We start from the raw sequence: 18,745 nt of genomic DNA, 5'->3' as shown, positions 1-18,745 counted from the left end.
TGGGAGTCCGGCCCACAGTAACCTGTTGAGTGTTTGCTGAATAAAACAAACACCTCATGGCTTTCCTGTGAGATCCAAACTTTTGAAAGTACTCGAGATCAACATAATTTATGTCATCACGCCCTCCCCTAATCTTACTCAATGGATTGATGATGACCAATCATGGATTTATGCTTAATCCATTGTAGTCCTTCCTACACGAGTCAAGAGTCACATAAAAGTCGTTCAAAAACACTTTATCTTTCTTTGTGCATTCTGACACACTTTAAAACACCATTAAATACAAAACAGTAAATATCCTTTGGTCCTCGTGAATCTCATAGTGTACAGTATATTCAGCAGCATCTTTCAAACAGCTGTTACCCGAAACAGACACCCAGTCCTGACCAACATCAACGAAAAATCCTTTTACAGTCACAAGAAGGAATCTGCCTTCCTTCTCCAAAATTCAGGATTAGCAGAGACAGTGATTCTTAATTCCTCCCAATGAAGCCCATTTTTGGACATAAGGAGAGGGATCAGTCATTCTTCTCTCTCTGCTGTCTGCGGGCCTTTCGCTTGAGCTGGAGTGTCTTCAGCTCAGTCATAGTGGAAAAGGTCCTGTACACCCACACCATCTGTCAATGTGCAACCCAAACATTCACATGAGCAGGTGTTAGGTAGTGTTTTCATTTTATTTTGTGTTATAAGGATTAGGACAAACAAAGAAGCTTACCACAATGATGACTGTATTCAGCAGAAGAGGGATAGAGTAGACCAAAGATATGAACATGCCCTTGGAATCAAAGTACTGGAAATTCGAAAAGGACCTGCAAAAAATAATGAAGTTGAAGGAGATTTTATTAATTACTGTATGTGCCCTGTTTTAGAACAACAGAGCTTCTACACACACATATTATTCCACACACGAAGGTAACAAAGTAAAATTCTGCTGGATGGTCTTACCTCCAGTTCATGGCTGCCAGCTCATTTAGATATTCAGCACTATAAACCAGGCCAGCTGTGGAGAGAGGTAATGTCAGTCAGTGAACACTGAAACACACAGACTGATGATACGCACTCCAATAACAATACAGTTTGTTAGCCACAATGCTTTACTTTGTCATGTCATACAGGATTTACTGATACTGTTAAATGGTTTTGAGATATGTACAGAAATGTATGTGCAAAACCAACAGAGCAGTTTTCTGCTAGTCCAGATCACAGCAACACATTTCACAGGTTAGGCTAAACAGAAACAGAAGCTTTTTAGAGTACTGCCTTTTAATCACCTGTACACAGCTTTTTATGTCATTTTGATAGTAATTTCGCTCTCGTGTATCATTTTAAGCTGTAAATTACTCTTGTGTGTCAGAGAAATACACCTGTGTTTTACATGCAATCAGGATGTAAAAAGAAAGATATGTCACATAAAACTGTATCAAGTAGTTAAACTTAAAGTTATTAACTTACCCATGAGCAGAAAGTGACATATCTGAGCTCTGTAGTACCTGCACGTCACCACAGTCAGGCACAAACACACGACATGAAACACCAACAGCCCGATGAGCCAAGGCTCCGACCACTGCACCTACGAACAGTACAAATAAAAGCACACAATGGGAAGCTGTTAATTCAACCGGAGTATAACTGCTCCAAGTGAGGAGTTAATTAAAGACAATCGACCTATTAGCCGAAATAGAGAACTCATAGCAAGCTAGCCCCTCGAGTCAGGAAATGAAGTTTTACTTACAGACATGAGAAACGTCCATACTGATGTAATTCTTAAATTGCTGAAACCATCGATGGGGATAGAGCTAATATTCTCTGCTTTCTGGTCCGCCATCTTCACAAAACCCTGCTCAGCCTAGGCTGGTGTCCGATGTAAACAAGTCAAGACTGCGGATGGAGCGCTTTTGTCGCAGTAGAATTACGTCACAGCAGCGACTGAGAATTGTTCTTCTTCGTCTTGAAGTTTTTTTGGCGGATGGCAAACAACAAAATTATGCATTACCGCCACCAACTGGTGTGAGGAGTGGATCGGGACCATAGACTGTATATAAACATTATCATCTTACAATCTCCCATCTTCTTCAGCTGTCTAGTCAACGCGATTCTTACTCACATGCTCATCTTCTGTCCTGAATTACAGCATTATCTTAAATTCTTCCCTCGCAATCTTCCTTCAAACAACCCGGTCACTTTCATCTGAATTATTTTCCTCTGGGCCCCTTTTATTGCTCTGACAACCAGAAGATCTTATGTCTCATATCTTCATCTTGCGTATGTGTGTGTGTGTGTGTGTCTGTGTACTTGACTTTGTGTGATTGAGTTAAGGCGGGCTGTATTGGCAGAGGAAAGACATTTACACAGGAAACCTATTAAAGAAAATAAAATCAGAATAACAAATACAAATTTTGGTGCACAATTTATTCACATTTTATCCCAAAACAACTTACAAATATCATGACATGCAAAACCTTTAAAACTGAACAAACACACACACGTACAGAAACATTGAAATGTTTGAGACTGGCTTGGTTTTCCACTGTGGGGGTGTACATCCTTTCAGCCTCGATTTACTCGTCTTTTTTCAGGTTACTTCACTGATGATCACCCCCCTGTTCAGTCTTTCCTGCCTGTAAGAGGCATCTGCCCTGATTCACTATGTCTGCAGCTACAGTAAATACCCCTCAGTCATTCCTGTCCTGCTGCAGGTGCCACATTCCCACATGATCCCTCTACACACATGCAAACACCAGCTAGATTATTGATTAAAAAAACATATTCTCCAAGTGAAAAATGGCACCTACGTTTTTCAGTATCGAAGCCAGAGGTTAATCAGTGCATGAGCAACATGTGATTTAGGCTTAAGGAGTACATACATACAGAAAACGTTGGGTTTGTGTAAAGAACAATTTTACAGACCCTGTCTCTAATTTTATGATCTTAAGCTTGTATATTTCTGCAAATCTGGTTAAAAAGTGGGCCATAGTATAGTAATATATTACGACCAAAGATTATGATTTAGATTAACATGTCACAGCAGTAAAAGCACAGGTGTAAATGATGAAATGAATGATGGATGATTGAAACAGAGCAATCATTAATGTTAGAAGTAACACCTGTGCTTTTCCTACTTTGATGAGTCATAATGTCATAACTTTAACACTTAGTTACCTACAGCACAATAAGCATATTTTGATTACAATTTGTGGAAACAAATATGAAAATGCAATTTCAAATACGCAAACATTATAAACACATTAAAAGTCTTTGGTCGGTGTCCGTGAGTTTACTGGTATGCACAGTACACTCTGCAAAGAAACTGGAGGAGATGCATGTGGCTCAGCTCAGGTCGTGTTTCTGCCTGAGTGAAAGTCAGGCACAAAAGTAGCAGCCACTGTGATCGGGGTAGAGTAGCCGAGGGCAAAATTGTACAGCCCAAGCATTAGACACTTCCAGGTGGAGCGCAGTGCCTTGCCAACATTCTGAAAGACAACACACAGCCGAACAATCATCTTTCATTCTGTAGATTTTAACAATAATGCAATCGTCTATTCTAAGTAACCAACTCTGTCAAAGGTAAATTGTTTCCCCTTGCAAAACTCCCACACGATCATGTCATGATCATCCTAATTCCCAAATTATACAGATGATAGAGCTTTGTCAGTGATTTCTGACAGAATTAGGTTAAAAAATATGGGAATTAAGAATTGCCCTGAAATCAGGCAGAAGCCGTTTAAAGAAAACCTGCATATGTGGTGCTTTAGAACAATAGCACGACAGGAGGAGAGGTGCAGTCTGTTTTTATCCCTAAAATATAAACAAAAAGTTCCTCAGACGCTATTGTCTCCTGTACTCTTTGGACAGGAAAGGGCTGATCGGCTGAAGCGGATACAGGAAGTCAGATGTTTTAGAAAAATAGAGCAAAAACAATCCTATTTCCTCAATGTAGTATGTAAAAAGGACTCGCTAGTTGAACTTATTACTCTAACTTAAAATGGATTATTGAGTCAGTCTATCAAATAGTACACAGATTAGTGATATTAGTTAGCGGACCTTGATCAAAGATTTATTTGTCCATCTACCATTTCCAAGGTCAAGAATGAAATTTCACACTTCAAGTATTGATAGCAGCTTGTCAGCATGTTTTCACAGATGTATGTAGGCCATGAATAACTGATAAGAATCTGTAAATGCTCAGTATGGACAACAGCACCAGGTCACTGATAAACTTATGGTAATAAATATGTTCATCAGCCATTTCATTAGAAATCAGGGTAAAAAGTAAAGTAAGAAAACTGATTATTTCAAAGGGACCCACCAGGTCATGACAACAGTTAGACTGTACTGCATGTGTTCTTAATGAAAAGAAGATTTGAGGTTGTGCAAATGATATTATCATGGATGATTTGTAGGGTAAAAGGCAAATTTTATTATTTTCAGTCTACCAATTTGCATAGATTCATTAGCTGGTTTCAGTTTTTCAATTATCGTCAATATATTAGAATAATTTGAATAGGGCTGATTGATGAAAGCAATTGGAGTTCACATTTTAACTTACCCAAATTGAAACTACAACAAAAGACAAAAGTCAGATTAAGTATATTCATACACATACTGACTGAACATTAAACATTTCAAGAATCAAATGAAAAAAAAAACTACATCCTACTTCCTTATTGTAGTGTAAATGACTGATTATTAAACTGTGACTCATTTATGATTTGTTTACCTAACTTCTCACAAACACGACCAACTAATAAGAGTCTGTTAATGTTCAACTTAAGTTAGTGTGCCAGGTCCCTGATAAACTTTGGTTGGTGAGCCATTTCCTCAATCAATCAATCAATCACACGTGAGTATGAGTTATTAAGCAATCTGTCCAGGAAACAGACCACTGATGTTGTCTAAGGAGCTCACCTAGTCATGTCTTTACTGGGATAAAAGATGATCAAGTTTGACACAATTCAGTTGTAGCAGCACTTCTATAACTAGTCATCACCTCAATAATCACAAAGCTAAGCCTGATTATTGGGGTCAATGGGGATCATTTATAGCATGAGGGTAACAACAGATTTGTGTAGATGAATCTACTTGAGAGTTTATAATCTATTAAAACATTTTTTTGCAATTGAGGCTGATTAATTTCATGCTGAAAACAATTGTGGTTCATATTTTTACTCAACCACTGTGAAACTATTACAGTACCATAAGAATACACACGCTGTATATGCAAAATTTCATGAAAATGTAAAGAGAACACCAACCTTCTTTACTTTTTTGTACATTTCTTTCTTTTTCTTCTTCTCTTCTTTTGCCTTGACTTGTGCCTCTTCATCCATCAGCGGCTCATACCTCTCTGGCAGAAATGCAAAATGAATTTCTCTGTGGCACTTCTCATTTTGTCTGCCGTTGTCCACCACTGGCTGGTTATTGTGGCCAGACTGATACAGACTCTCTTGGTGATCCGCACAGTCCACATGTCGCTGATATTTCGCTGCTCGTATGTTCAGAGTCTCTGCTGCTGCTGAATTTCTGTCAAACAACCTTGATGGAAGAGATTTGGGCTTCATGTTGTCTGCTTGTTGCAGCTCTCAGGGATGCAATAAAAAGTACCACTTTCCTCAAGAGGTCAGGTATGTTGTCAACAGACGTTATTGTGCATGAGTGGAAGTGCATTCCAGTGGACCGCCTAGTGTGGAGGATTTGGCCCAGAGCCCTTAAAGGTGCAAATCCTTCCTCCTCACAAGACTGACCTTAATAGGTCTCAGGGTATCAAGCTGAATGTTTCAATGCAGATCCAAATTAAATTACTTTCATCCAGTGAAGTACAGCTGACATCACCATGATGTGTTTACTGTGTCCTGTTAAAGAACTCGAACTACGTGCTCCAGTTCGAGGCAGACTTAAGGGGGAAAAACTCTTTACAAATATACTTCATAAAGATTTACATTTAAAAAACCCCACTAACACTTAATTTGTCTCTTAACATGTTTAATGAATATTAAATATTGCTTATAATAACATCAACTCCTTAAATGTGCCTGTTTTTTCAAGCCTTTTAACAGTTTCTTCTACAGTGGAGATAAAAATACTTACTCACTATATTGGTCCTTGAATTCAGTGTACTACAGAACATTTAACACACAGTTACTAACCACTAACTAACTGTTATTGCTTTTGAACACAGACAGATGAAATGATTTATGGCTAAAGAACAACATGTGGCTGCACTTCTGCAACAACTGATGACAACTGTTCCCAGAAAACGTGAATCAGCATAAAACCCTATTCTGCCCTGATGCGGCCTGTCCTGGTGTCTGACTGGTGGAGGGCCTTAGCGCCTGCTAGTGGTCTCATTACCTCATGTGAACGAGAACCAGCTAGCAACACTACTGGTCCTCCTCTTGACTTCTTTGCGAGTTGTTTAGGCCGCGGTCTGGATCTTTGAGCCGGAGGATGCGGATGGTTTTACTCTCTGGGAGAGAACTGGATGAAAAGAAGAAGAATAGGTATCATTGTGATCTTTGTGGTTAAGTGGCTTCAGTGGGAAACGAAGCAGCATACTAAACTCACATGGCTTTTACTCCTGAATGTATTACTTTGTCATAGCTCATTTACTTAATTACTATACAGTAACTATGCCAATAAATCACATCTGGGTGGTCTAACCGCTTTGATATACAAGTATACAAACAGAGATGTTGAGTACCTCATGCTCTGTGGGGTGAGGAAAATGAACTGTCTGTAGAGCTGACCAGCAGCCACCTTCAGCATCATATCCATTGATATCCTCCTGTTCACCATGTCCTGATTGAACAAAACAAAACCCAACATTCATGTTATCTTGTAATAAATGAGGCTAAACACAGAAATACAGTCTCTTTAAGTGTCATGCAATGTCAAGGACCCTGCATATGAACTTTCTCCAAACTTCTCCTTCCCCCACTAATGCCTCTCTAATGCTATGAAACTAGAGACCTGCAATTAAGGCAGCGTGCACTCATATCCAGACAAACTTGAACTATCAATAAAAACTGGCTCTTATTACCATGTAAACATCAAACTCGTCAAGGCAGCGGAATGGCGCCTCTGTGATGGCCCATAGAGAGAGAACAAAGCAAACAGTGGAGAAGGAGCGCTCGCCTCCGGACAGGGAGCGCATGTCACTCAGGTCAGCTACGTTTCCCTGGCCTGGCTGCACCTGCAGGGGAGTGGATGAGAAATCAGTTTGTTTGAGGGCATTTCACTTTACACCACCTGGCTTAAAAGCTGTAGCAGTCATGTCTCGTGACATCAAAGACAACTCATGTGACTAACAATTCACAAATGTTACATAAAATAACACCTCAATGTACATTTTTAGAGGGCAAATGAGGCTCAAGTGTTGTCTGACTGATGAATAAAACGTCATTCTTACTGAGATGGAGAGGGTTTCGTTCATGTGGTCAAAGGTCATCCTCCCAGTATATCCTCTCTGGGCCAGCATGCTATCAAAGTAGTATTTACAGCGGGCCGAGAGGAACCTGAGACACCAAGAGATGCAGAGAAAAGGGATCAAATGGACAAGGAAGGAAGGGCAGGTGTCACAGGTTTCTGTCTTATTGTTAATCTATTAGCTTGAAGAGAAATGTAACTAAATAAAACCAAATTAAAGAGTTTTTAATTTCACATTTTCTCCAGCAATGGCAGAGTAAAGGCCATTTTCCAGGATACAATATGTCAATAGCATACCTCCTGAGCTCTGCGTAAGCCTGGAGTCTGTGGTTCATAACACTATCCAGACTTTTGATGAAGCTGTTGAGGTTCTTCATTTGCTGTGCCATGTTCTTGTAGTTCCCCAGAGCCTCTTGATACTGCCTGGGTGAGGGAAAGATGAGTAGGAAAAGAGTAAGAGACAGGAAGGTGTACACGAAACAACATGAATTAACTGATGTGTGGGGTTGCTGTACTTCAGCTTATACAAATATGTATATGTACGTAGCGACATTTCATAATAGTGTCAATGAGGTGTCACTACACGTCAATTACTACATTATCATCTGATACAAGAGTCTGAGTAACATACTTCACAACCTCCTCTCGGTCCGGCTGTTGTTTCTGCTGGGTAGTGATCTTAACCTTGAGACGGCTGATCTCACTGTCCAGACTCCGGGCTGTCCGTCGTACTTCCAGGCGCTCTGGACAGATTTCTGTGGCCTTGGCCACCGATGTCTGAACCGCAGGGTTATACAAATCATCAACTTCTGAGACTCAATGCAAGTGAAACTACAATCTACAACTAACAATTTAATGGTTATCTAAACTTACAAAAACAAGGTATACTATAGATCATGGGTCACTAACAGGCGGGCCGCGGCCCGAGTCCGGACCCAGACGCCGTCCTATACGGACCCGGACCTATAATCAATAAATTATTAAGGGATTTTAAATTTTGATGGGGGCGCTCCTATTTTAGCCGGCGCAGCTTTTCTAGTCTTTGCGGCGCTGGTTTAGCGGCTCAAGAAACTCACAGACCAATTGCATACGACTTACGCCAGCCCACGTGATGCTACTCAGCCAATCAAATCTGTGCATTTCTCTAACTTTAGTTGAATACCCCTGCTATAGATTAACACTACTCCAAGGCTACTAAACAACCAAAGAAAAATGGTGTTGCTTTTGTCTGAATATTGCGACACTGTGTCGCTGTGTGCATATGATGAAAGTATTTCTCTGATCTTAAACTTCATGTAGTGATTAAAATTTTTTAAATCAGCAATGAAGTACAGTATCTCTGTATAGCATACCTGAAGTTCCTGCTCCTTGCTTTCCAGGCAGGCCTCGAGGGTCTGTATGTTGCGGAGATGGACACTGCGTTTCTCATCATAGTGTTTCTTGTGATGCTTGCACTTCATAACCTCCTGATCAATCTTAGTCAGCTCCTCCTGTAGCAGGACACAAAGGACAAGCACACAAAGAGTAACCACGTGAGCTTCTGTGGGCAGCTGAGACTGTGCTGAGAATAATCCCCAAATGGCCAGGGTATAGCAACATTTTGGCACAATTAATTTTTTTTTTCAGCTGGATTAAATTTGGACATATGCTCTATGACTCTCGAATTTAACCCTTGATTAAGACCTTTGTGTAATTAAGCAAACTTAAAACTTTTTGCAGCTCTTTGGCAGGAAAAGCAAATCCCAGCAAATCATTAACTCTCCAATGACCTGAGACACCATCGGAAATCTAATTAAACCTCATTTATGAGAACAAATAAGGAGGTGCCAATGAAAGACTTTTGCAGTAAATATTTGCAGGGACAAATGCTCTAAACTTGTATTTGAAACAGCAAGTATTTTACAGATGAGGCTAAATGTGCTACTTGTGCTGTTCCCATTGACACATATGGTCAGTTAACACATAAATAATCATCAGCCAGTTTCTGAATGAGAACTACAACTGCTGAGTGTGCGTCTTCAGATCAGAATGATTTGGAAGGAAAATAAATGCATACATGGAAATTAATCTTGCATTCACAGTAGCCCACTGCCGTATAGGTGCGGGTCTCTGCTATAAACAGCCTCAAACAAAAGTATTGACAGGATATGTATGCTATATTCACATACCACTTGACTCACCATGTAAGCTTATAACATTCAACATTTTTTTTCTAAGGAGGCAGAAAAGTTGCTTCATTAGTTTGACATGTTGAGATTTCGGAATCCCACAAGTAGAATTGAAAGGTTTACTTACAATGAAAGCTAAGGGTAAAGCTAATCTAAATCTTTCTTTTATCCCAATGACAAGACACCGGAACACCTGGGGTTGGTCTACAGTTTTTTACCTTTTTGGAGTCGGCCTCCTCAGCGACCGTGTTGATCTGCTCTTTGTGCTGCTTGTACTCCTGATCTGCATTCTCATAGGAGGCCTTGTGCTTAGCCATCTGAGCTCGTGCCTCATCGTACTCTGTGCGCCCGGACAAGATCTTAGTAACGATCTCCTGAAGATCCTCCTCCTGTAATAGAGTGGTGACAGCAGCAAGTCACATGGAGCGTCTGTGCTTGCTGACTGCAAAAATATTACAGACTTAAATGTGAATTCCCTGGAGATCATACTTTTATTGTGGTTTATTGTTTCTTCAGGCAAAATTCCACATTTTCTGGGTTGTGTGTATCTACTGAGATTTCAGTCAATCAGGTCTGATTATTGTATTGCATTGATGTGTTCTGTACAAACCAGGGGCCTGAGGTCCTCTGACTGGGGTTCTTCCACATTTTGTAGGTCTGTCAGCTCCAGCTGTAGCTTTGTGGCCTTTTCCTAGAACAGATACACAAACTTCAGGAGCAAATTCATAATCACGCAAGAGTACAATACTAGAAATTACAGTTTGTTTTATTTCATTTTTCCAACTAAAAGGCATCTGTTTATTTTATATGTAGGCATCTGTTTGAAATAACAGTTTCTATTAAATAATGACAAAATCTGACAATGCAAAAAACCCCATTTTGAATTGCAACTGAAAATCCAGAAGAAGCCCCCATCATTTGATGGGGATGAATACTGATTTGTGAGAGGTAAAAGTGTTACTTTGGTTGTCTTCTGCTCTATGTGGGTTCTTCTCAGCAGCCCTTCGTTCTGCTTGATGTCTTCATCTAACTTTTTCATCTGTTGCTGGAAGCGAGCCGCCTGGCCTCTCTGGTTCTCCATCTCCCTCTGCAGGTGCCTGAGAGAAAAGAGGGGAACCAAGAGAGGAGAAAACAGGGTCAAAGAGACCGAGAAGGAATTAAAACAGAAGACAGGAGCACAGCTTTGTACAACTACTCATTGCTGTGACATGTACACCCTTCATATCTTTTCTATAATAACTGTAGTCCATCATCTATAAACTGTCTTTCTGAATATAACATGGTAATATTTAATAAGGGACACCGTAGCAGTTGTCACAGCTGAAGACGCCCCTTGTGATCAAAGGTATCCAGAAGTGAAGTTCTTACTCTGATTTATTCATCAGGTAAAATTAGTCTGCACACACACAACACACACACCTGATCTCCTCCTCAACATCTCCTGAGAGGTAGTTGGCTCTGGTCTGCTCAGCAGTGTAACTACGGTTACTGAAGATCTGATCTCCCTCCTTAGAGAAGGCCTGGTTACAGTTCGGTGGAGGGGTTTTTCCCTGCATCACCCTCCGAGCCTCTGTACGGTTCTACACAACCACACACAACCACACACAACCACGCAATAAAAAAACATGTAAATACACCAAATCTTGTCAGGGTTTCGGCCAGTGTATTGCAAGTCCAGCTACAATATATAACGGTTGGAAACCTCACCAGCGTCTGTTGGTTAAAACATAAACGTACTATAGGAACAGCAGGTCTGAGATCAGTGTTCTTTACCCTCATTGTACGTAGAGTGACACAAAAGATATATCTAATCGGTCAAGGCAGATAGGTTACATCAGCTTCAAATACATGGCTACATATCTCATGTCACTGGGACTTTTCTGATTGTTACCTTAATGAGCAGAATGCTCTCTATGCCCCTTTGATCAATCAGGCAGTTGGCCACAACTGGGTCCTCAATTTCTAGAGCTTGAAGCACAGAGGGGTATTCAGGGTGATTCACGGCCCTGACACAAAGACAAAACAAACCAAGACTGCTGTTGATTAAAAGTTTTCAGATATTCTTGCACTGTTAGAGTGATACTGCATACAAAATGTATCCCTTAAGCTTAAATCATAGACTCAGACCCACCTGTGTTTGGCTTGATTTCACATCTTGATTTCAGTTAATATGTACTCCAATTGTAACAGCAGAATAAAAGTCAAAAACATCCACAGAAATTTCTCAAATCACTCCCGCAGCATATTGTAACATTCATTTAAGCTGACCAATGCTGTTGTTCTATGTGAGGGAGGAAACTTCAAGCTTTTCCCCCCAATCAATGCAGTAAAACTGAGACAAGCTTTTGATAAATGTTTTTGTGAATTTCCTGCACGTCTTTACCTCTTTCTTGTATCATGGACACATGGGAGAAAATGGCTTGTGATGATGGCAGGTCTACGGCCATGTGGGAACACTTGGCTCATGAGGCCCTGCAGCACCTTCTCATCCTCGTGGTTATCACAAGTGAAGGCCTGCAGATGGCCTTTAAGACATACTTCTACAGCCAGGGCCAACTCTGGGTCCTTCAGGCTAATAAGATAACCTGTAGAAGGGAAGGAAATATGAAAAGAGAAGGCAAGTTAGAAGTGCATTCTAGTGACAGATGTCGCGTTTTGGTTGGGCTTTTGGCACAGCTGGTAGAAGGAGAACACATCATATTATATATGTATCTTATTATACCACCAGGCAAAGTGTACTGTAGCTTTCGGTGTTTCATTATGCTCGTTACGCATGATTTTGTGATTCAAAAGGCTGAGAAAGGAGTCAAGGCCTTTGTGACAAACATTTTCACCTATGCACAACTGGGCACTGAGTCTTACCCAGAGGTCCTCGAGGTCTGTGCTTGAACTGTCCTCTTTTCTGGGCTTCCTGGATGGCGTTGAGGAGTGCAGGCATGTGCTCTCCAAAACGGCGCAGGCGATTGGACCGACTGCTCTCCATCGTCTGCAGGTTCCTTCTGTTGGCATCAATGGACCTCTGGAAAGTTTCCTGCTCTCTCCTGAAGGCAGAAGGATTTGGGTGTTTTCATTATGTTAGAGGTGCACTGCAGTATGTATCCTACAGACCAATAGATCTTCTCCTAGCTAGTAGGAGCTAATAATCTAGGCTGGTCCACCTATCAGTGTTTTGTAGTTTATAGACATTTTAAGGGGATTGGGCCTGTCTCGACTAAAAGACCAGGGGACCCCCAATTCTGTTGTATTTACATATTGAATTACTGGCAGAATCAATCAGAAGGGCCACATAATAGTGTGATTTGTGAATGAGATTCTCTTCCTGTCCAAAAAAACCCCAATACATTTCTTCCAACTCAACTTCAAAACTCACTGTCTGGCAGGTTCTTGAACAACCCCTGGAACCAACACTCACTGGTAACGCATGCATGATTAATTTATCTTCAGTGCCCAGTTATTTAGTAATTTACTATTTTCCTACCTCATCTTTCCTTTTTCTTCCTTGGCACCGCTGCAGGCGTGCTGATACTGGTCAATCTGCTGGCCTAGAGTGGAGATCTGGTGTCTCAGGTTTTCCAGCTCAGCCTGTATCTGCTCCATACGCTCCGTCCTGGCCTGGCTCTCTGCTCCTGTTGTTTGACTGATGCTAGAGGAATAAAAAAAACAAAAATTGGAAGGCAAAGCATAAATAAATGTTTCAACTTGTATGCAATACAGAGGACATGACAACAAGATGAGGTCATACCTCAGCTTGACATCATTTATCCTGGAAGACAGCTGAACCTTGTCCTTTTCCAGGTCCCTTAGGTTAGCCTTGCATCTGTGGACAGTGACCTAGCTCACACACATAATTGAAGATTTGAAACACTGGTCAGTTACACAACAAGCATCACAATGATAACAATAACTCTTAACAACTCTTAACAGCTCTGCCCTAGATTGTATCTGACAAGACGACAATGTGGGAAGTTATGACACACAGATTTTTACTCTGCTAGACATTTTCAGTTAAAAATGCATTGAGTTGAGTTGAGTTGACTTTATCTGGACCACATTAACCAAATAAAGGAATGTTAGCAACTGGAATTGCAATGTTGAGCTGTTGATTAAAATATCTTGCTGTGCCATAGCTGGACTATATCATAGATAAATCATTGCCCCTACTTCCATGTTCATAACTACCTAATTGGCTGGGAGGCCTGAACACCCTTGTTGCTAAGACACCATTCAGCACTGTAAACAAAGCCTCATATGCCAGTGAACATCACATTTGAGGCAACTCGACTTAAAAAGGTCACATCTCTCTATTGCATTCTCTTAGCCAACAGTTACAACCTAAAATCACTTCCAGTGCTCATATGAAAGTGAACCCATTGACTGACTAACGCATTGTCTGAACTCTGACCTCGCTGGACTGGAGAAGGGTATTTTGTCTCTGGGCCTCGGCCTTGAGTTCAGTGCATTTGGGCTGGAGCTCCTGGACTTGCTGGGTGATCCCCTCCAACTGTTCCTGGATCTGCTTGTGCTTCTTCTCAGCCTCCTCAACCTTATTCTGCATTATTATCGGAGAAGTAGGGGGTTAAAGGTTAGAGCACAGAAGAGGGCTGTTGTGGAGTGAGCTATCAAACAGAAGTAGTTGCTATTCAACAGTTATAGTTATATATAACAGTTATACTAAAAACACACATACACTTCATGACACTTGTGTTATCCTTAGACTTTAGGGGTTATGAGTCCTGGTTGTTGATGAGAATCAAATACACTTGTGTTATATGGAGTTTTTAACTCTTGATTTCATGGTGAGTACAACAGACGCATCTTACCTTCCATTCTTCCACTTTCTCATCATATTTCTCTGTAGCACGTCTGTCTGACCGCAGCTTCTCCTTCATTGGCTCCATCTCCTTCTCCATTTCAGTCACCTGCAACATTTAAGTCATAGTCCAAAATATTTCGATGAATTATCATTTTTAGTAATTATTGCACTAATCTAGTTTCATAGGGACATGAGGCAGCGGGTTGGGAGCAACAAATTGGGAGAAAATGATCTCACCAAAGCCCAAGCCATTTGCTTCTGCAACTCCTCCAGCTTGGCGTGCATTTCATCAAGTGATGCCAGGCTCTTGTAACAGTCCTCTTTCTCCAGGTACTTCCGCTTTAAGTCTTTCAAGCACTGTCAAATAATAATCATATATGGTCATATAAGCTATGCTTTACCATCAGTCAAAGTCAAAGGATTAAACAGTCCTAAGCCTTAACGTGAAAGTTGATACGGTGAACTTGTTAGCAAACAGTTGCTTATTTACACATCTAGCAGTTACAGAGCAACATTATGCTTCATTTGGAGTTGTGTTCCTGGCTACCTGATGAATGTAAATCCAATATTCAGTCTCTTTTAACTCTGTTTTTGGTCTCCACTGTAGTCTCAACTCTTGAGGGAAATGGCTCTTTAGCTGCTAAATGCTCCACTATGTTCATCAGCTGGATGCTAACTGTGTCTGTCTGATGTTTGGTGCTCGGCAGGTAGTGTGCAGTGAGTTTATAGAGCTTTTTTGCTGAAAACAGTCGAAACCAATGCTGTGAGAGTGGACCAAAATAGTACACTTATGGACCGGACAGCTAAACAATGAGATGAAACTCGCTTGATTTTTAAGTCAAGCAGAGCTGCAAATTGGTGTGATGATTTTTTGTAGGTTCATCCCTACGAAGGACACCTTTCACTTCGTCACATTGTTTTCAGATTGTCAATTGACACATTGTTATTGTAAAATATCGGTTACAGCTTCTGTAAATATGAACAAGTCAGGTAGATTCTTACTTCACTATGTTGCTCAACTTTATCCTCTGTGACATGCTTGGTGGTTTTGATGTAGATAAAGTCCTCTCTCATCTGCTCCAGTTGGGTAGCTTTCATAAAAAACTGCAAGTTTGAAACGATTCAAAGTTTCAGTCAAAGTTCACAAAACAAGAGATAAAAGATTCTCATTTAAGAAATGTAGTCATACATACCTTATATTTATCCCCCTCTCCTTTGGAGTGTAGGAAGTATTTGCTCATCTCTTGAGTGAGAACTGACACAGGATTGTTGACCTTTGTAAATAAACAAGTTAATAATGACTCCCTCTCACTAACACAGTAACAGGAGGTTTATCGCATGGGAATTAAATATTGTTGTAGCGAAACAACATTGTACTGAATAAGATTTGCATAGCTCATACCTGTATGTTAAAATTGTCCAGGATGGATATGAGCTCTTCCTTTTTGTTTGAGATAAGTTGACCTGTAAGAGGAGGAAAATCAATAATCCTTTGGTCTATAAATCTTAAGAAATTAGTGAAGATTTCTTAGAGCCAGAGGTGACGTAATCAAATTGTCTGACCAAGAGTTCATAACCCAGGTTACTACAATGACAAGAGAGGCAGCAAATTCTCACATTTAATAGGCTGGAACCATCAACTCATCAAAAGGCCAAACTTTTTGGTGGAAAAAAATAGATCAGTGATTCATCCATTATCACAATAGTTGCCAATTGATTTTCTGATGATTGACTATGACCATACTTGTTCTTGCGCTCTGTATGTATTTTGGTTTTGATGTCATAAATTGTTTATAAATGTTTAAAAAGGTGGTTAATACTTAAAATTACTACTTAAATATGATATATTGTTGTAGTAGCAGTAATGTCTTACCAAAATACTTGGGGGGGGGGGGGGGGGGGGGGGGGGGGGGGGGGGGTAATCTATAATTCTTCATGGTCTTTACCTGCTTTGCTTCTCAGTTTATAAGTTCTCAACCCCTCACGTGTTATTCTCAGGTCCACAATGATGGCTGAACCATACACCTCAGATTTGTAAGCGTCCCTTCCTTTGTTACGCAGGGTGATTGATACATCGGCTGAGCTGAGGAAACAGAGAAACACACATTAAATTGATTGCGAGTCAAGTGAACTTTTAATAGAGGTTACAATTTCACATTTATGATGGAATTTGAGAGTCCTACTGTCTCAAAGAAAAAGACAATATAACTTTGATGCATTCTCAGATGTGTAGTACTGGTAAGCAAAGAAGCCTTAATGAGAGATTTGTTCCCACTAGAATTTTTGTGCCGAGTGGGGGCGGGATATTCACTGAATTTTGCCTGAACCTGTCTATGAAAGAGCGTGACAAAGAAGAAAGTACATCCCATGATATCCCATGATGGTGCAAGGTTTACCTTTCTCCTTCCTTCACAAAACCCTTGAGGGATGATCCTCTGTTTGTGGCCTGTGCATTCCCGCCTAAAGCAACTATGAGAGCTGTCAGAACGGCACTCTTTCCACCTGTCACACAAGCAGTTTGTGCACAGAAAAAAATATTAAGACACTGTAATAAACAAAAGAGCTAAATGGAAGATAAGACAGACACAAAAGAACAGAGGATATTCCAGAAAGAAGGTTAACCTATAATAAAAATCCTGACTTAAGCTAACATAAATACATGATTTAGATTTAAGTCATTTAACAGATCCAACTTAGGGTTAACAAAATGATCCATGATCAATGCGCTTGCACCACTAAAAACAACAGAATTGAGGCGTCAAGCACTGATCACATCAATTATGGATATTTGCAGAGCACATATTAAACACATAGTATGAAGAAAGAAATATTATAAAAGAAGAAAAGCAAAATCCACCACCACAAACAAAACCAATGTCTAATTGTTTATTGTGTGGAGTTGATGAAAACAAAATCACACCACAGGAAATGACTGATTAGTTCATTGTATCTGTGCTCATCTCTTATAATCTTTCTGAAATGGGTCTGAAATGTTGTAAACACTGTTTACCTGATGGAAGCACCAAAATCTTGCTTATCTTGCTTTCAGTTCAAGTGATCTGAATTCTTTATAAATCCTCTTTCCTGGAATACCTCACTTGTTGAGCGGTTACACTTACTTCCATTGTTGCCGACAACAAAGTTGACATTGGAACCAAAAGTGAACGGGCCGAGGAGAGAGTGGCACATGAAGTTCTTCAGTGTGATGCTCTCCACAAGCCCTGCGTCACTCACCACCTCACCAGCACATTGCACCTAAACATCAGTTATGTATTTATGTCACTTCTCTCCAAAACATGCCACATGTATTACACAGATCTAATATATACCTTGTGAGTTTCTTATTTTTTCTGACATTCTTAGAGGATCAACAAAGAGCAACAGAATTAAAGGGAAACAAAAAAAGATATAATTTCTGTGTAGGAACACTGACTTTACAACACGGCAGTGACAGTACAAACCTGCTTATTCAGCAGATGATCACCCTGGTCACCATCATTAACATTTGCGTCCTCCACATCTGCCTCCTCCGCAGGTCTGTATCGTTTGTGGGGGTTGTCACTGACAGAGATGCTTTCCCTTTTAGACATTTTGGGCACTTAACCTACTTTTGGGTGTAAAGGAAACTGAAAGAAAACACACACCATAGTTATTGGCATAGAGCCAAGCTGCTATCTGGACGTTAAACAGCGATCTTTGTTCTTCAGCTAAATGATTTGCTATCGTCACATTTCTTGTGGCAGCAAGCTAAACGAAAATACTGACAGCCGTAAGTAACGGTTGAGATATTAAACTAGCTTATACGGCTTACCAACGCTACAAGCTAAACAGCACATTAACAACTATCTAACGTTAGCCAGGAACCAGCTGAGTGTGTTGTGGTTTGTTTTGCGTCGTTATAAGGAATTACAAAAACTGGTATGACATGTTCTGGAGTGACTGCTTACCTAGTTTTCAGCTCCACGCATCATGTTTTGGGAGGACCACCGTAATACTTGACGAATTCGCGCCGACTATTCCTAGCAAATACAACTTCTTCTTCTTCTTCTTCTTCTTCTTCTTCTTCTTCTTCTGACGTGAATAGGTGCATACCGCCACCTACTGTACCGGAGTGTGTAGCATCAGCGTTTTACGTACTTCTTGTTACATCAAAGAAATTAAGCAGTAAGAAAAAATAAAATAAATTAATTAAAATAAATTAATTTAAAAAAAGAAACCCGATATCTTACTATCTAACGCTGTATCTTTAAGATAAATAAAGAGAGCCCGGCAACATTGCCTCATTTTCTCACCCATCCCTAAAATCCCTTCCAAATTCCATACCCGACCTAGCTCGTATATC

At 40.3% G+C, this 18,745-nt stretch overlaps 3 protein-coding genes across 4 annotated transcripts; all 3 read right to left on the bottom strand.

The window, feature by feature from the left end:
* Positions 1–220: 220 nt before the first annotated feature.
* Positions 221–1,855, bottom strand: tmem18 (transmembrane protein 18). The gene is made up of 5 exons (XM_070926071.1): positions 1,733–1,855; positions 1,453–1,570; positions 946–1,000; positions 716–809; positions 221–617 (listed from the first exon to the last, which is right to left on the bottom strand). Exons 1-5 carry the CDS (start codon positions 1,823–1,825, stop codon positions 519–521), a joined length of 459 nt encoding a protein of 152 aa, XP_070782172.1. The 5' UTR covers positions 1,826–1,855; the 3' UTR covers positions 221–518.
* Positions 1,856–3,264: 1,409 nt separating this feature from the next.
* LOC139302722 (required for drug-induced death protein 1-like) lies at positions 3,265–5,603 on the bottom strand. The gene is made up of 2 exons (XM_070926437.1): positions 5,253–5,603; positions 3,265–3,470 (listed from the first exon to the last, which is right to left on the bottom strand). The coding sequence occupies exons 1-2, from the start codon at positions 5,556–5,558 to the stop codon at positions 3,333–3,335; spliced, it is 444 nt and encodes a 147-aa protein (XP_070782538.1). The 5' UTR covers positions 5,559–5,603; the 3' UTR covers positions 3,265–3,332.
* Positions 5,604–5,974: 371 nt separating this feature from the next.
* Positions 5,975–18,417, bottom strand: LOC139302127 (structural maintenance of chromosomes protein 6). Of its 2 annotated transcripts, none has more exons than XM_070925722.1 (27): positions 18,351–18,417; positions 17,865–18,029; positions 17,523–17,658; positions 16,800–16,905; positions 16,350–16,486; positions 15,806–15,867; positions 15,597–15,677; positions 15,406–15,507; positions 14,641–14,760; positions 14,411–14,509; positions 13,993–14,139; positions 13,333–13,421; positions 13,069–13,233; positions 12,453–12,631; positions 11,974–12,175; positions 11,482–11,623; positions 11,010–11,170; positions 10,552–10,687; positions 10,201–10,281; positions 9,809–9,979; positions 8,775–8,912; positions 8,054–8,199; positions 7,720–7,845; positions 7,406–7,511; positions 7,037–7,189; positions 6,698–6,795; positions 5,975–6,474 (listed from the first exon to the last, which is right to left on the bottom strand). In XM_070925722.1, the coding sequence occupies exons 2-27, from the start codon at positions 17,991–17,993 to the stop codon at positions 6,378–6,380; spliced, it is 3,309 nt and encodes a 1,102-aa protein (XP_070781823.1). In that variant the 5' UTR covers positions 17,994–18,029; positions 18,351–18,417; the 3' UTR covers positions 5,975–6,377. The 2 variants fall into 2 exon arrangements, with proteins under 2 accessions (XP_070781823.1, XP_070781824.1); XM_070925723.1 differs by having other exon boundaries at positions 11,482–11,596.
* Between the last annotated feature and the right edge of the window lie 328 nt (positions 18,418–18,745).

Source organism: Enoplosus armatus, chromosome 19, assembly GCF_043641665.1.
Source record: "Enoplosus armatus isolate fEnoArm2 chromosome 19, fEnoArm2.hap1, whole genome shotgun sequence".
NCBI classification, from domain to species: Eukaryota; Metazoa; Chordata; class Actinopteri; order Centrarchiformes; family Enoplosidae; genus Enoplosus; species Enoplosus armatus.
This window is presented reverse-complemented; position numbering and strand designations above follow the sequence as displayed.

What these genes read in the sequence shown, in the direction of transcription:
- tmem18 (XM_070926071.1), bottom strand. Translation starts at nt 1,825, where the DNA reads ATGGCGGACCAGAAAGCAGAGAATATTAGCTCTATCCCCATCGATGGT. An exon ending in TATGGACGTTTCTCATGTCT is followed by an intron (nt 1,571 to 1,732) that starts GTAAGTAAAACT and finishes TACTGTTCGTAG; the next exon opens with GTGCAGTGGTCGGAGCCTTG. An exon ending in ATGTCACTTTCTGCTCATGG is followed by an intron (nt 1,001 to 1,452) that starts GTAAGTTAATAA and finishes CTCTCTCCACAG; the next exon opens with CTGGCCTGGTTTATAGTGCT.
- LOC139302722 (XM_070926437.1), bottom strand. Translation starts at nt 5,558, where the DNA reads ATGAAGCCCAAATCTCTTCCATCAAGGTTGTTTGACAGAAATTCAGCA. An exon ending in TGTACAAAAAAGTAAAGAAG is followed by an intron (nt 3,471 to 5,252) that starts GTTGGTGTTCTC and finishes GTTGTCTTTCAG; the next exon opens with AATGTTGGCAAGGCACTGCG.
- LOC139302127 (XM_070925722.1), bottom strand. Translation starts at nt 17,993, where the DNA reads ATGTCTAAAAGGGAAAGCATCTCTGTCAGTGACAACCCCCACAAACGA. An exon ending in AGAGCATTCTGCTCATTAAG is followed by an intron (nt 11,171 to 11,481) that starts GTAACAATCAGA and finishes GTGGTTGTGTAG; the next exon opens with AACCGTACAGAGGCTCGGAG. An exon ending in GCTTACGCAGAGCTCAGGAG is followed by an intron (nt 7,512 to 7,719) that starts GTATGCTATTGA and finishes TTGGTGTCTCAG; the next exon opens with GTTCCTCTCGGCCCGCTGTA.